The sequence below is a fragment of the Engystomops pustulosus genome, chromosome 3 (genome assembly GCF_040894005.1).
Source record: "Engystomops pustulosus chromosome 3, aEngPut4.maternal, whole genome shotgun sequence".
Taxonomy (NCBI): Eukaryota; Metazoa; Chordata; class Amphibia; order Anura; family Leptodactylidae; genus Engystomops; species Engystomops pustulosus.
This window is the reverse complement of record NC_092413.1, coordinates 7,632,179-7,649,049: the sequence shown is the minus strand read 5'-3', so window position 1 is coordinate 7,649,049 and position 16,871 is coordinate 7,632,179. Positions and strand designations below refer to the sequence as shown.

At 51.8% G+C, this 16,871-nt stretch overlaps 1 protein-coding gene across 3 annotated transcripts in view; it reads right to left on the bottom strand.

Annotated features, from left to right (window-relative positions):
• BABAM2 (BRISC and BRCA1 A complex member 2) overlaps positions 1-16,871 on the bottom strand; it is a 144,398-nt gene that overhangs the window by 63,250 nt on the left and 64,277 nt on the right. For all 3 annotated transcript variants that reach the window (XM_072139940.1, XM_072139938.1, XM_072139939.1), the window contains exon 7: positions 11,636-11,745. In XM_072139940.1, the coding sequence (XP_071996041.1) occupies positions 11,636-11,745 (110 nt within the window). The remainder of the gene's footprint in view (positions 1-11,635; positions 11,746-16,871) is intronic.

Here is a 16,871-nt window from a genome sequence, read left to right as displayed (position 1 = left end):
ACAGGACATGGCAGCTCACTGTGTATGGGGGGTGTAGTCACAGAGAGGTCAGAGCCCCCATGCTGACCCCTGACCACTGCTGGCTATGATAGAAAGGTGTCAGGACACACAGGACATGGCAGCTCGCTGTGTATGGGGGGTGTATTCACAGAGGGGTCAGAGCCCCCATGCTGACCCCTGAACACTGCTGGCTATGATAGAAAGGTGTCAGGACACACAGGACATGGCAGCTCGCTGTGTATGGGGGGGTGTAGTCACAGAGAGGTCAGAGCGCCCATGCTGAACCCTGACCACTGCTGGCTATGATAGAAAGGTGTCAGGACACACAGGACATGGCAGCTCGCTGTGTATGGGGGGTGTAGTCACAGAGGGGTCAGAGCGCCCATGCTGACCCCTGACCACTGCTGGCTATGATAGAAAGGTGTCAGGACACAGGACATGGCAGCTCGCTGTGTATGGGGGGTGTAGTCACAGAGGGGTCAGAGCGCCCATGCTGACCCCTGACCACTGCTAGCTATGATAGAAAGGTGTCAGGACACACAGGACATGGCAGCTCGCTGTGTATGGGGGGTGTAGTCACAGAGAGGTCAGAGCACCCATGCTGACCCCTGACCACGGCTGGCTATGATAGAAAGGTGTCAGGACACACAGGACATGGCAGCTCGCTGTGTATGGGGAGTGTAGTCACAGAGAGGTCAGAGCGCCCATGCTGACCCCTGACCACTGCTGGCTATGATAGAAAGGTGTCAGGACACACAGGACATGGCAGCTCGCTGTGTATGGGGGGTGTAGTCACAGAGGCGTCAGAGCGCCCATGCTGACCCCTTACCACTGCTGGCTATGATAGAAAGGTGTCAGGACACACAGGACATGGCAGCTCGCTGTGTATGGGGGGGTGTAGTCACAGAGGGGTCAGAGCGCCCATGCTGACCCCTGGCCACTGCTGGCTATGATAGAAAGGTGTCAGGACACACAGGACATGGCAGCTCGCTGTGTATGGGGGGTGTAGTCACAGAGGGGTCAGAGCGCCCATGCTGACCCCTGACCACTGCTGGCTATGATAGAAAGGTGTCAGGATACACAGGACATGGCAGCTCGCTGTGTATGGGGGGTGTAGTCACAGAGGAGTCAGAGCGCCCATGCTGACCCCTGACCACTGCTGGCTATGATAGAAAGGTGTCAGGACACACAGGACATGGAAGCTCGCTGTGTATGGGGGTGTAGTCACAGAGGGGTCAGAGCGCCCATGCTGACCCCTGACCACTGCTGGCTATGATAGGAAGGTGTCAGTACACACAGAACATGGCAGCTCGCTGTGTATGGGGGGTGTAGTCACAGAGGGGTCAGAGCGCCCATGCTGACCCCTGACCACTGCTGGCTATGATAGAAAGGTGTCAGGACACACAGGACATGGCAGCTCGCTGTGTATGGGAGGTGTAGTCACAGAGGGGTCAGAGCGCCCATGCTGACCCCTGACCACTGCTGGCTATGATAGAAAGGTGTCAGGACACAGGACATGGCAGCTCGCTGTGTATGGGGGTGTAGTCACAGAGGGGTCAGAGCGTCCATGCTGACCTCTGACCACTGCTGGCTATGATAGAAAGGTGTCAGGACACAGGACATGGCAGCTCGCTGTGTATGGGGAGTGTAGTCACAGAGGGGTCAGAGCGTCCATGCTGACCTCTGACCACTGCTGGCTATGATAGAAAGGTGTCAGGACACAGGACATGGCAGCTCGCTGTGTATGGGGAGTGTAGTCACAGAGGGGTCAGAGCACCCATGCTGACACCTGACCACTGCTGGCTATGATAGAAAGGTGTCAGGACACACAGGACATGGCAGCTCGCTGTGTATGGGGGTGTAGTCACAGAGAGGTCAGAGCACCCATGCTGACCCCTGACCACTGCTGGCTATGATAGAAAGGTGTCAGGACACAGGACATGGCAGCTCGCTGTGTATGGGGGTGTAGTCACAGAGGGGTCAGAGCGCCCATGCTGTCCCCTGACCACTGCTGGCTATGATAGAAAGGTGTCAGGACACACAGGACATGGCAGCTCGCTGTGTATGGGGGGTGTAGTCACAGAGGGGTCAGAGCGCCCATGCTGACCCCTGACCACTGCTGGCTATGATAGAAAGGTGTCAGGACACACAGAACATGGCAGCTCGTTGTGTATGGGGGGTGTAGTCACAGAGGGGTCAGAGCGCCCATGCTGACCCCTGACCACTGCTGGCTATGATAGAAAGGTGTCAGGATACACAGGACATGGCAGCTCGCTGTGTATGGGTGGTGTAGTCACAGAGGGGTCAGAGCGCCCATGCTGACCCCTGACCACTGCTGGCTATGATAGAAAGGTGTCAGGACACACAGGACATGGCAGCTCACTGTGTATGGGGGGGTGTAGTCACAGAGGGGTCAGAGCACCCATGCTGACCCCTGACCACTGCTGGCTATGATAGAAAGGTGTCAGGACACACAGGACATGGCAGCTCGCTGTGTATGGGGGGTGTAGTCACAGAGAGGTCAGAGCACCCATGCTGACCCCTGACCACTGCTGGCTATGATAGAAAGGTGTCAGGACACACAGGACATGGCAGCTCGTTGTGTATGGGGGGTGTAGTCACAGAGGGGTCAGAGCGCCCATGCTGACCCCTGACCACTGCTGGCTATGATAGAAAGGTGTCAGGACACACAGGACATGGCAGCTCCCTGTGTATGGGGGGTGTAGTCACAGAGGGGTCAGAGCGCCCATGCTGACCCCTGACCACTGCTGGCTATGATAGAAAGGTGTCAGGACACACAGGACATGGCAGCTCGCTGTGTATGGGGGGTGTAGTCACAGAGGGGTCAGAGCACCCATGCTGACCCCTGACCACTGCTGGCTATGATAGAAAGGTGTCAGGACACACAGGACATGGCAGCTCGCTGTGTATGGGGGGTGTAGTCACAGAGGGGTCACAGCGCCCATGCTGACCCCTGACCACTGCTGGCTATGATAGAAAGGTGTCAGGACACACAGGACATTGCAGCTCGCTGTGTATGGGGGGTGTAGTCACAGAGGGGTCAGAGCGCCCATGCTGACCCCTGACCACTGCTGGCTATGATAGAAAGGTGTCAGGACACAGGACATGGCAGCTCGCTGTGTATGGGGGGTGTAGTCACAGAGGGGTCAGAGCGCCCATGCTGACCCCTGACCACTGCTGGCTATGATAGAAAGGTGTCAGGACAGAGGAAATGGCAGCTCACTGTGTATGGGGGGTGTAGTCACAGAGAGGTCAGAGCACCCATGCTGACCCCTGACCACTGCTGGCTATGATAGAAAGGTGTCAGGACACACAGGACATGGCAGCTCCCTGTGTATGGGGGGTGTAGTCACAGAGGGGTCAGAGCACCCATGCTGACACCTGACCACTGCTGGCTATGATAGAAAGGTGTCAGGACACACAGGACATGGCAGCTCGCTGTGTATGGTGGGTGTAGTCACAGAGAGGTCAGAGCGCCCATGCTGACCCCTGACCACTGCTGGCTATGATAGAAAGGTGTCAGGACACACAGGACATGGCAGCTCGCTGTGTATGGGGGGTGTAGTCACAGAGGGGTCAGAGCGCCCATGCTGACCCCTGACCACTTCTGGCTGTGATAGAAAGGTGTCAGGACACACAGGACATGGCAGCTCGCTGTGTATGGGGGTGTAGTCACAGAGAGGTCAGAGCACCCATGCTGACCCCTGACCACTGCTGGTTATGATAAAAAGGTGTCAGGACACAGGACATGGCAGCTCGCTGTGTATGGGGGTGTAGTCACAGAGAGGTCAGAGCGCCCATGCTGTCCCCTGACCACTGCTGGCTATGATAGAAAGGTGTCAGGACACACAGAACATGGCAGCTCGCTGTGTATGGGGGGTGTAGTCACAGAGGGGTCAGAGCACCCATGCTGACCCCTGACCACTGCTGGCTATGATAGAAAGGTGTCAGGACACACAGGACATGGCAGCTCGCTGTGTATGGGGGATGTAGTCACAGAGGGGTCAGAGCACCCATGCTGACCCCTGACCACTGCTGGCTATGATAGAAAGATATCAGGACATGGACATGGCAGCTCGCTGTGTATGGGGGGTGTAGTCACAGAGGGGTCAGAGCGCCCATGCTGACCCCTGACCACTGCTGGCTATGATAGAAAGGTGTCAGGACACACAGGACATGGCAGCTCGCTGTGTATGGGGGATGTAGTCACAGAGGGGTCAGAGCACCCATGCTGACCCCTGACCACTGCTGGCTATGATAGAAAGATATCAGGACATGGACATGGCAGCTCGCTGTGTATGGGGGGTGTAGTCACAGAGGGGTCAGAGCGCCCATGCTGACCCCTGACCACTGCTGGCTATGATAGAAAGGTGTCAGGACACAGGACATGGCAGCTCGCTGTGTATGGGGGATGTAGTCACAGAGGGGTCAGAGCGCCCATGCTGACCCCTGACCACTGCTGGCTATGATAGAAAGGTGTCAGGACACACAGGACATGGCAGCTCGCTGTGTATGGGGGATGTAGTCACAGAGGGGTCAGAGCGCCCATGCTGACTCCTGACCACTGCTGGCTATGATAGAAAGGTGTCAGGACACACAGGACATGGCAGCTCGCTGTGTATGGGGGATGTAGTCACAGAGGGGTCAGAGCACCCATGCTGACCCCTGACCACTGCTGGCTATGATAGAAAGGTGTCAGGACACACAGGACATGGCAGCTCGCTGTGTATGGGGGGTGTAGTCACAGAGGAGTCAGAGCACCCATGCTGACCCCTGACCACTGCTGGCTATGATAGAAAGATATCAGGACATGGACATGGCAGCTCGCTGTGTATGGGGGGTGTAGTCACAGAGGGGTCAGAGCGCCCATGCTGACCCCTGACCACTGCTGGCTATGATAGAAAGGTGTCAGGACACACAGGACATGGCAGCTCGCTGTGTATGGGGGATGTAGTCACAGAGGGGTCAGAGCACCCATGCTGACCCCTGACCACTGCTGGCTATGATAGAAAGATATCAGGACATGGACATGGCAGCTCGCTGTGTATGGGGGGTGTAGTCACAGAGGGGTCAGAGCGCCCATGCTGACCCCTGACCACTGCTGGCTATGATAGAAAGGTGTCAGGACACAGGACATGGCAGCTCGCTGTGTATGGGGGATGTAGTCACAGAGGGGTCAGAGCGCCCATGCTGACCCCTGACCACTGCTGGCTATGATAGAAAGGTGTCAGGACACACAGGACATGGCAGCTCGCTGTGTATGGGGGGTGTAGTCACAGAGGGATCAGAGCGCACATGCTGACCCCTGACCACTGCTGGCTATGATAGAAAGGTGTCAGGACACACAGGACATGGCAGCTCGCTGTGTATGGGGGGTGTAGTCACAGAGGGGTCAGAGCGCCCATGCTGACCCCTGACCACTGCTGGCTATGATAGAAAGGTGTCAGGACACACAGGACATGGCAGCTCGCTGTGTATGGGGGATGTAGTCACAGAGGGGTCAGAGCGCCCATGCTGACTCCTGACCACTGCTAGCTATGATAGAAAGGTGTCAGGACACACAGGACATGGCAGCTCGCTGTGTATGGGGGTGTAGTCGATTCTCTAGGTTTGATTTTCGAAAGGGAAAACATGAAACAATTCCCTGTCTCACTTGCTCCCCCTACAGATCACCCCCGGTATTACCATACGAGATAAAGCAGAGACATGTACCTGTAGACTGTGCTGTGAGGGGCTGTTATTTCTCATCAGTACAGCACAGAGTATTTCAGGAGAGCATTGTCCTGATCTTGTGGGAGGTCACAGACTGAGAGCTACACAGTGGAGGAGCAGGATCCCAGCAGCACAGAGGATTTTAGCAAACGAATGTGCTGATCTATCCAGATAATGACAGGAGGTCACAGAGCACAATGAAAGGACACAGAGTATTTTAGGGATTTTACTATTTCTCGACTTCCTTGTACCCGGATCGGTCGCTGGAGAATGTAAACAATACATGAAGTTCTATATAGAAGCTGCTCCGGGTCACCTGGGGACACGTGACTACTGAGCCAGGACACCAGGGGAAGGGGAAGATAAGGAGTCCTAAAGGGGGTCCCTGATGACCCTAAAGCTCCCCCAACCTCATGATCACATGATGCAGTTCCCCTTTAAGGCCTTAGTTGCACCATGAAGTTGAGCACAGCCTTACTATAGGACCCTCCCCTGTAATCCGGCTTGCTGGGACTTGTAGTGCTCCCCCACCTCGTAAAGTTTTCAGAATCGCTTTCAAACGCTGGATAAAATGATGAGGAATAAATCAAGGAAGGTGAAGGTTCATGTGTAGGATCAGATTTTGGCCGGTTTGTCTTCCCCCCACACCGCTGCCTCCCCTGCTGTGCCTCGCTGACGTCACTAGTCCCTCATAAAGCAGCAAGCTGCAATCTCATGACATTGATGCAGCCCACAAATGCCTGGCTGCCAGCATGGGGGCGAGGAGCTGCCAGCGCCGGGAATCATGGGAAGACATAAAGGCCCTAGTGTGGGCAGTGCCGGCCGTGGCAACGCTCCCGCTGATGGGCAAGGGGGGGGGGGTCCGGGCCGAGGCCCCCCAGATGTAGGGGGTACAGAACTATAAGGAGATGACGTACAGCGTCCTGATATCTGACATCAGCCAGGCCAAGAGCAGCAAAGGTCATTGTCCTTGTATCCCTGGTGGTCTAGGCCTGCAAGAGGATAAATATATGTATCCCTGGTGGTCTAGTCCAACATGGGGGTGAGTGTATGTATCCCTGGTGGTCTAGTCCAACATGGGGGCGAGTGTATGTATCCCTGGTGGTCTAGGCCTGCAAGAGGATAAATATATGTATCCCTGGTGGTCTAGTCCAACATGGGGGTGAGTGTATGTATCCCTGGTGGTCTAGTCCAACATGGGGGCGAGTGTATGTATCCCTGGTGGTCTAGTCCAACATGGGGGTGAGTGTATGTATCCCTGGTGGTCTAGTCCAACATGGGGGCGAGTGTATGTATCCCTGGTGGTCTAGGCCTGCAAGAGGATAAATATATGTATCCCTGGTGGTCTAGTCCAACATGGGGGTGAGTGTATGTATCCCTGGTGGTCTAGTCCAACATGGGGGCGAGTGTATGTATCCCTGGTGGTCTAGTCCAACATGGGGGCGAGTGTATGTATCCCTGGTGGTCTAGGCCTGCAAGAGGATAAATATATGTATCCCTGGTGGTCTAGTCCAACATGGGGGTGAGTGTATGTATCCCTGGTGGTCTAGTCCAACATGGGGGTGAGTGTATGTATCCCTGGTGGTCTAGTCCAACATGGGGGTGAGTATGTATCCCTGGTGGTCTAGTCCAACATGGGGGCGAGTGTATGTATCCCTGGTGGTCTAGTCCAACATGGGGGCGAGTGTATGTATCCCTGGTGGTCTATTCCATCATGGGGGCGAGTGTATGTATCCCTGGTGGTCTAGTCCAACATGGTGGCGAGTGTATGTATCCCTGGTGGTCTAGTCCAACATGGGGGCGAGTGTATGTATCCCTGGTGGTCTAGTCCAACATGGGGGCGAGTGTATGTATCCCTGGTGGTCTAGTCCAACATGAGGGTGAGAGTATGTATCCCTGGTGGTCTAGTCCAACATGGGGGGTGAGTGTATGTATCCCTGGTGGTCTAGTCCAACATGGGGGCGAGTGTATGTATCCCTGGTGGTCTAGTCCAACATGGGGGTGAGTGTATGTATCCCTGGTGGTCTAGTCCAACATGGGGGTGAGTGTATGTATCCCTGGTGGTCTAGTCCAACATGGGGGTGAGTGTATGTATCCCTGGTGGTCTAGTCCAACATGGGGACGAGTGTATGTATCCCTGGTGGTCTAGTCCAACATGGGGGGTGAGTGTATGTATCCCTGGTGGTCTAGTCCAACATGGGGGTGAGTGTATGTATCCCTAGTGGTCTAGTCCAACATGGGGGTCAGTATGTATCCCTGGTGGTCTAGTCCAACATGGGGGTGAGTGTATGTATCCCTGGTGGTCTAGGCCAACATGGGGGTGAGTATGTATCCCTGGTGGTCTAGTCCAACATGGGGACGAGTGTATGTATCCCTGGTGGTCTAGTCCAACATGGGGGTGAGTATGTATCCCTGGTGGTCTAGTCCAACATGGGGGTGAGTGTATGTATCCCTGGTGGTCTAGTCCAACATGGGGACGAGTGTATGTATCCCTGGTGGTCTAGTCCAACATGGGGGGTGAGTGTATGTATCCCTGGTGGTCTAGTCCAACATGGGGGTGAGTATGTATCCCTGGTGGTCTAGTCCAACATGGGGGTGAGTGTATGTATCCCTGGTGGTCTAGTCCAACATGGGGGCGAGTGTATGTATCCCTGGTGGTCTAGGCCAACATGGGGGCGGGTGTATGTATCCCTGGTGGTCTAGTCCAACATGGGGGTGAGTGTATGTATCCCTGGTGGTCTAGTCCAACATGGGGACGAGTGTATGTATCCCTGGTGGTCTAGTCCAACATGGGGGGTGAGTGTATGTATCCCTGGTGGTCTAGTCCAACATGGTGGGTGAGTGTATGTATCCCTAGTGGTCTAGTCCAACATGGGGGTCAGTATGTATCCCTGGTGGTCTAGTCCAACATGGGGGCGAGTGTATGTATCCCTAGTGGTCTAGTCCAACATGGGGGTGAGTGTATGTATCCCTGGTGGTCTAGGCCAACATGGGGGTGAGTGTGTATCCCTGGTGGTCTAGTCCAACATGGGGGTGAGTGTATGTATCCCTGGTGGTCTAGTCCAACATGGGGGCGAGTGTATGTATCCCTGGTGGTCTAGTCCAACATGGGGGTGAGTGTATGTATCCCTGGTGGTCTAGTCCAACATGGGGGTGAGTGTATGTATCCCTGGTGGTCTAGTCCAACATGGGGGTGAGTGTATGTATCCCTGGTGGTCTAGTCCAACATGGGGGTGAGTGTATGTATCCCTGGTGGTCTAGTGTAAGGTATATACTGTATATGGTCTAGCGAGGTAAACGTCACCCTGTGCGGTCATGATGCGTGCGTTACAATGTCTCAGTGCAGGTTACATGGATTGTTGCTGGTCTCGTGGGTCAGACCCCTGTGGACATTTACTAGCTGGAGCTTGTAAGGGTTAACAGGCGCCTGTGAGGACCTCTGGCGTGTGATCATCTCGTTTCCCCGAACATATAACCCGGGAGCCGCGACCTCAGAGGAAAACGTTACAGGAGCCCAAAACAAGAACGGCCTTTGTTCTCTGCGGTCGCAGCAGATTTATTACGTCTCCTCTTCTCCTTACAGCCGGGGTCCTGTAATCCCCCACGAATTATGGCTCCGCTCACAAAGAGCAGCAGAGGAGGCACCACTGAGGTAAGTCACAGCGATACCACCAAGGCCCATGTGCCACCCCAACAACAGGGACCAGTTATGTTATCATGTTGTGTATGTTGTTAGTAGCAGCAGGACTGTGAAATATGGATTTATATTCCAGCATTGTCCTGGGGGGGGGGTGTCCTCACACTGCTGTGCTCTGTGCTCTCTGCAGCCAGTGTTATGTATAGTCCCCGGAGAGATGTGTAATCAGACCTCACACTGCTGTGCTCTGTGCTCTCTGCAGCCAGTGTTATGTATAGTCTCCGGAGAGATGTGTAATCAGACCTCACACTGCTGTGCTCTGTGCTCTCTGCAGCCAGTGTTATGTATTGTTCCTGGAGAGATGTGTAATCAGACCTCACACTGCTGTGCTCGGTGCTCTCTGCAGCCAGTGTTATGTATTGTCCCTGGAGAGATGTGTAATCAGACCTCACACTGCTGTGCTCTGTGCTCTCTGCAGCCAGTGTTATGTATTGTCCCTGGAGAGATGTGTAATCAGACCTCACACTGCTGTGCTCTGTGCTCTCTGCAGCCAGTGTTGTGTATTGTCCCTGGAGAGATGTGTAATCAGTCCTCACACTGCTGTGCTCTGTGCTCTCTGCAGCCAGTGTTATGTACTGTCCCTGGAGAGATGTGTAATCAGACCTCACACTGCTGTGCTCTGTGCTCTCTGCAGCCAGTGTTATGTATTGTCCCTGGAGAGATGTGTAATCAGACCTCACACTGCTGTGCTCTGTGCTCTCTGCAGCCAGTGTTATGTACTGTCCCTGGAGAGATGTGTAATCAGACCTCACACTGCTGTGCTCTGTGCAGCCAGTGTTATGTAATGTCCCTGGAGAGATGTGTAATCAGTCCTCACACTGCTGTGCTCTGTGCTCTCTGCAGCCAGTGTTATGTACTGTCCCTGGAGAGATGTGTAATCAGACCTCACACTGCTGTGCCCTGTGCTCTCTGCAGCCAGTGTTATGTATTGTCCCTGGAGAGATGAGTAATCAGACCTCACACTGCTGTGCTCTGTGCTCTCTGCAGCCAGTGTTATGTATTGTCCCTGGAGAGATGTGTAATCAGACCTCACACTGCTGTGCTCTGTGCTCTCTGCAGCCAGTGTTATGTATTGTCCCCGGAGTGTGAGGTCTGATTACACATCTCTCCAGGGACAATACATAACACTGGCTGCAGAGAGCACAGAGCACAGCAGTGTGAGGTCTGATTACTCATCTCTCCAGGGACAATACATAACACTGGCTGCAGAGAGCACAGAGCACAGCAGTGTGAGGTCTGATTACACATCTCTCCAGGGACAGTACATAACACTGGCTGCAGAGAGCACAGAGCACAGCAGTGTGAGGTCTGATTACACATCTCTCCAGGGACAATACATAACACTGGCTGCAGAGAGCACAGAGCACAGCAGTGTGAGGTCTGATTACTCATCTCTCCAGGGACAATACATAACACTGGCTGCAGAGAGCACAGAGCACAGCAGTGTGAGGTCTGATTACACATCTCTCCAGGGACAGTACATAACACTGGCTGCAGAGAGCACAGAGCACAGCAGTGTGAGGTCTGATTACACATCTCTCCAGGGACAATACATAACACTGGCTGCAGAGAGCACAGAGCACAGCAGTGTGAGGTCTGATTACTCATCTCTCCAGGGACAATACATAACACTGGCTGCAGAGAGCACAGAGCACAGCAGTGTGAGGTCTGATTACACATCTCTCCAGGGACACTACATAACACTGGCTGCAGAGAGCACAGAGCACAGCAGTGTGAGGTCTGATTACACATCTCTCCAGGGACAATACATAACACTGGCTGCAGAGAGCACAGAGCACAGCAGTGTGAGGTCTGATTACACATCTCTCCAGGGACAATACATAACACTGGCTGCAGAGAGCACAGAGCACAGCAGTGTGAGGTCTGATTACACATCTCTCCTGGAACAATACATAACACTGGCTGCAGAGAGCACAGAGCACAGCAGTGTGAGGTCTGATTACACATCTCTCCAGGGACAATACATAACACTGGCTGCAGAGAGCACAGAGCACAGCAGTGTGAGGTCTGATTACACATCACTCCAGGGACAATACATAACACTGGCTGCAGAGAGCACAGAGCACAGCAGGTTACGATCCTGGAACATAAATCAGGTTACCTTTAACAAATTCTGTTCAAATCTTTAATTTTGGTTTTGTATATAATATACACTCATTACTATAGTTTAGTTTGTACACTTACTGCTCCACGCGGGGGGACAGGTAGAGTTTGGGGAACACCTGTGTGGCTTCTGCATCTTCAAAGCTGACGGAAAGCAAAGCGACATCTTCTCCCGGATCTTCATTCGCGTCCTGAGAGGCAAAGTATTAACATTACATCACATTGTACATTATACCATGAACACTTTGTTACTGAGGACTGTGCTGCTGAATTTACTTTTTTTCTTATCTCATCTCATATCTATCTATCCATCTATCTATCTATCTCCTATCTATCTCATATCTATCTATCTCATATCTATCTATATCATATCTATCTATCTCCTATCTATCTATCTATCTCCTATCTATCTATCTCCTATCTATCTATCTATCTCATATCTATCTATCTCATATCTATCTATCTCATATCTATCTATCTATCTCATATCTATCTATCTCATATCTATCTTCTATCTATCTATCTCATATCTATCTATCTATCTATCTATCTCATATCTATCTATCTCATATCTATCTATCTATCTCATATCTATCTATCTCCTATCTATCTATCTCCTATCTATCTATCTATCTATCTATCTATCTCATATCTATCCATCTCCTATCTATCCATCTCCTATCTATCTATCTATCTATCTCATATCCATCTATCTCCTATCCATCTCCTATCTATCTATCTATCTCATATCCATCTATCTCCTATCTATCTCCTATCTATCTATCTATCTATCTATCTATCTCATATCTATCTATCTATCTATCTATCTATGTCATATCTATCTATCTCATATCTATCTATCTATCTATCTATCTCATATCTATCTATCTATCTATCTATCTATCTATCTATCTCCTATCTATCTATCCATCTCCTATCTATCTATCTCCTATCTATCTATCTCCTATCTATCTATCTCCTATCTATCTATCTATCTATCTATCTATCTCCTATCTATCTATCTATCTATCTCCTATCTATCTATCTATCTATCTATCTCATATCTATCTATCTATCCCCTATCTATCTCCTATCTATCTATATCATATCTATCTATCTCATATCCATCTCCTGTCTATCTATCTATCTCATATCCATCTCCTGTCTATCTATCTATCTATCTATCTCATATCTATCTATCTCATATCCATCTCCTGTCTATCTATCTATCTCATATCCATCTCCTATCTATCTATCTATCTATCTCATATCCATCTCCTATCTATCTATCTATCTATCTCCTATCTATCTATCTGCGGTGCAGATGACATCTGGCGGTTGATCCTGTGTGGGGGGTGATGGCGGTGTATAAATGTATAGGTGCTGGGCAGAGGAGGCGGGGGGGGGGGGGGGGGGTCAGTGTGTATACAGCCCGGATCTCACATCTGTCCTATCACATGTTACATATTACACCTGACACAGTGTCCAATATCTCAGACGTCTCATATATTTCCCAGCATCAGGCATCAGGATGATCAGAGATCTTCCATCCTATAGTAAACTACAGCTACAGCTTTGGATGTGACTAGAGCAGATGTAGAATAACTCATATATATTGAGGTTATGCCCAGATGTTATCAATGTAGCAGTGGATGTCCTGTAAGGTAAGTGACCCCGGGGTGAACTGACTGTAATCCCCCCTACTGGAAGTGAGCCCCCCACTTACTGGAAGCAGGGATTACTGAGGGCCAGGCGCCTGCTCCCGGGCAACATCTGCTGCACACAATAACTGAGCGCTCAGAGAACAGCAGTGTGACCGGCAGCAGGATTAGTGCTGCCCTCACCGCACCACATTGTCTTTCAAGTTTTTAGAATGTAAACTAACACTGTAGTAGGCACCAGGGCAGCGGCATGATGGGACATTGTCTGTGCCATCGCCCGGGTACCAGACATCATGTAGGAAAAAGACTCCTCACACACATTACACAGACAAGCTCCTCGCCCCGTGCACATGTACATAGGGGCAGAGAAGAAATCTACTGCCCGATACCAGGGTCAAAGATCAGGACCAAAGGCATGTGAAGGGTAATCCAGGTGGAGGTCCGGGCAAGTGGCACAGTAATAGAAGAGCAGCGGAGAACAGGGAAACCCCCTTACAGCACACTAGGGAGATGTGGGCCTTAGTGCTCAGGCACCTTCCTACAGAGAAACCACCTTCCAGCACACTAGGGAGATGTGGGCCTCATTGCTTAGGCACCTTCCTACAGAGAAACCACCTTCCAGCACACTAGGGAGATGTGGGCCTTAGTGCTCAGGCACCTTCCTACAGAGAAACCACCTTCCAGCACACTAGGGAGATGTGGGCCTCATTGCTTAGGCACCTTCCTACAGAGAAACCACCTTCCAGCACACTAGGATGATGTGGGCCTTAGTGCTCAGGCACCTTCCTACAGAGAAACCACCTTCACAGTACACTAGGGAGATGTGGGCCTTATTGCTCAGGCACCTTCCTACAGAGAAACCACCTTACAGCACACTAGGGAGATGTGGGCCTTAGTGCTCAGGCACCTTCCTACAAAGAAACCCCCTTACAGCACACTAGGGAGATGTGGGCCTTAGTGCTCAGGCACCTTCCTACAGAGAAACCACCTTCCAGCACACTAGGATGATGTGGGCCTTAGTGCTCAGGCACCTTCCTACAGAGAAACCACCTTCCAGCACACTAGGATGATGTGGGCCTTAGTGCTCAGGCACCTTCCTACAGAAAAACCACCTTCCAGCACACTAGGATGATGTGGGCCTTATTGCTCAGGCACCTTCTTACAGAGAAACCACCTTCACAGCACCCTAGGATGATGTGGGCCTTAGTACTCAGGCACCTTCCTACAAAGAAACCCCCTTACAGCACACTAGGGAGATGTGGGCCTCTTTGCTCAGGCACCTTCCTACAGAGAAACGACATTTGCAGCACACTAGGAAGATGTGAATCTTATTGCTCCGGCTCCTTCCTACAGAGAAACCACATTTGGTCAATAAAGTTCACATCTCCCTAGTGTGCTGGTAAGGTGGTTTCTGTGTAGGAAGGTGCCTGAGCAATAAGATTCACATCTTCCTAGTGTGCTGCAGATATTTTCCTGAAGAGTAACCACCGTTGCAGTACATTAGAAAGGGGAGAACCTTATTGCTCAGGCACCTTCCTACAGGGAAACCACCTTCATAGCACACTAGGAAGAGAAGAAACGTATTGCTCAGGCACCTTCCTACAGGGAAACCACCTTCACAGCACACTAGGGATAGGATAACCTTATTGCTCAGGCACCTTCCTACAGGGAAACCACCTTCACAGCACACTAGGGATAGGAGAACCTTATTGCTCAGGCACCTTCCTACAGGGAAACCACCTTCACAGCACACTAGGGATAGGAGAACCTTATTGCTCAGGCACCTTCCTACAGGGAAACCACATTCACAGTACACTAGGGATAGGAGAACCTTATTGCTCAGGCACTTTCGCACAGGGAAACCACCTTCACAACACACTAGGAAGAGAAGAACCTTATTGCTCAGGCACCTTCCTACAGGGAAACCACCTTCACAGCACCCTAGGGAGAGGAGAACCTTTTTTGCTCAGGCACCGTCCCACAGGGAAACCACCTTCACAGCACACTAGGGATAGGAGAACCTTATTGCTCAGGCACCTTTCTATAGAGAAGCTACCTTTACAGCACACTAGGAAGAGGAGAACCTTATTGCTCAGGCACCTTCCTACAGAGAAACCACCTCTGCAGCACACTAGAAAGAGGAGAACCTGATTGTTCAGACACCTTCCTACAGAGAAAGTGCCTCAGCCAGATGTCACCTGTGTAGGACATGGGAGAAGATCCCTTCAATTTATTTTAAAATGCAGCCTTAGCCAATACTTTACTGCCCCTTTAAGGACAGATTGATGCGCAGGTCCTGTAATCATATAGTGTACGGTGGGATAATAACGAGGTGTGAAGATTGGGGGGGGGGGGGATTTCTAAAAATAAAGGAGAAATAACAAATAAAGCGACGGCTCCGGGTGATGTTCCGACATTCTCAGCAGGGAGGAGCGAGAGGCCAGATCCAGCGCGGGAGTCCTGACACATTTGGCACCTCCGCTTTCCTCCGCTGTTTGTAGCTCTATATTTAGCTGTGGTGCGTCTGACGTGGTGCTTACAGCTCGGATGGGGTTATGTAGAGTTACACTACCTGAGCGGGCGCGCCATGAATCACGGTGCGATGCTACCGGGGGAGGATCATCACTGGGAGGACTGGAGGACCGGAGTAAGGACACAACACCAATTATTCTGATAATAATAGAAAAAACATGCAACAATTTAATATAATAAAAAGGACGGGATCGTGGAGGAGACACGTTTCCCAAGAAGTAGGAAAATCAGGAAATTAGGGGGTTTCCAATATTCAGGATAGAATCCTGGGAAGACGTCTTCTGCCTAAATATAGAACCGTGGGAAGTGATGACGCCGCGTACAATGTGTCATCGCTGGTCACGTGTCCTTCATCAGTGGTCACAAGCACAATGTACACGTATAGGGAATCCACTGAGGCCGGAACCTCAGTGTATGGAAGTACCAGGTAGGGCAGGGGTCCTCAGGATAGGCGAGTATCAGGTACTGCAGGGGTCCTCAGGATAGGGGAGTATCAGGTAGGGCAGGGGTCCTCAGGATAGGAGAGTATCAGGTAGTGCAGGGGTCCTCAGGATAGGAGAGTACCAGGTAGGGCAGGGGTCCTCAGGATAGGGGAGTATCAGGTAGGGCAGGGGTCCTCGGCATAGGAGAGTATCAGGTAGGGCAGGGGTCCTCAGGATAGGAGAGTATCAGGTAGGGCAGGGGTCCTCAGGATAGGAGAGTATCAGGTAGGGCAGGGGTCCTCAGGATAGGAGAGTATCAGGTAGTGCATGGGTCCTCAGGATAGGAGTGTATCAGGTAGGGCAGGGGTCCTCAGGATAGGAGAGTATCAGGTAGAGCAGGGGTCCTCAGGACAGGGGAGTATCAGCTAGGGCAGGGGTCCTCAGGATAGGGGAGTATCAGGTAGGGCAGGGGTCCTCAGGATAGGGGAGTATCAGGTAGGGCAGGGGTCCTCGGGATAGGAGAGTATCAGGTAGGGCAGGGGTCCTCAGGATAGGAGAGTATCAGGTAGAGCAGGGGTCCTCAGGATAGGGGAGTATCAGGTAGGGCAGGGGTCCTCGGGATAGGAGTGTATCAGGAAGGGCAGGGGTCCTCAGGATAGGGGAGTATCAGGTAGGGCAGGGGTCCTCAGGATAGGAGTGTAT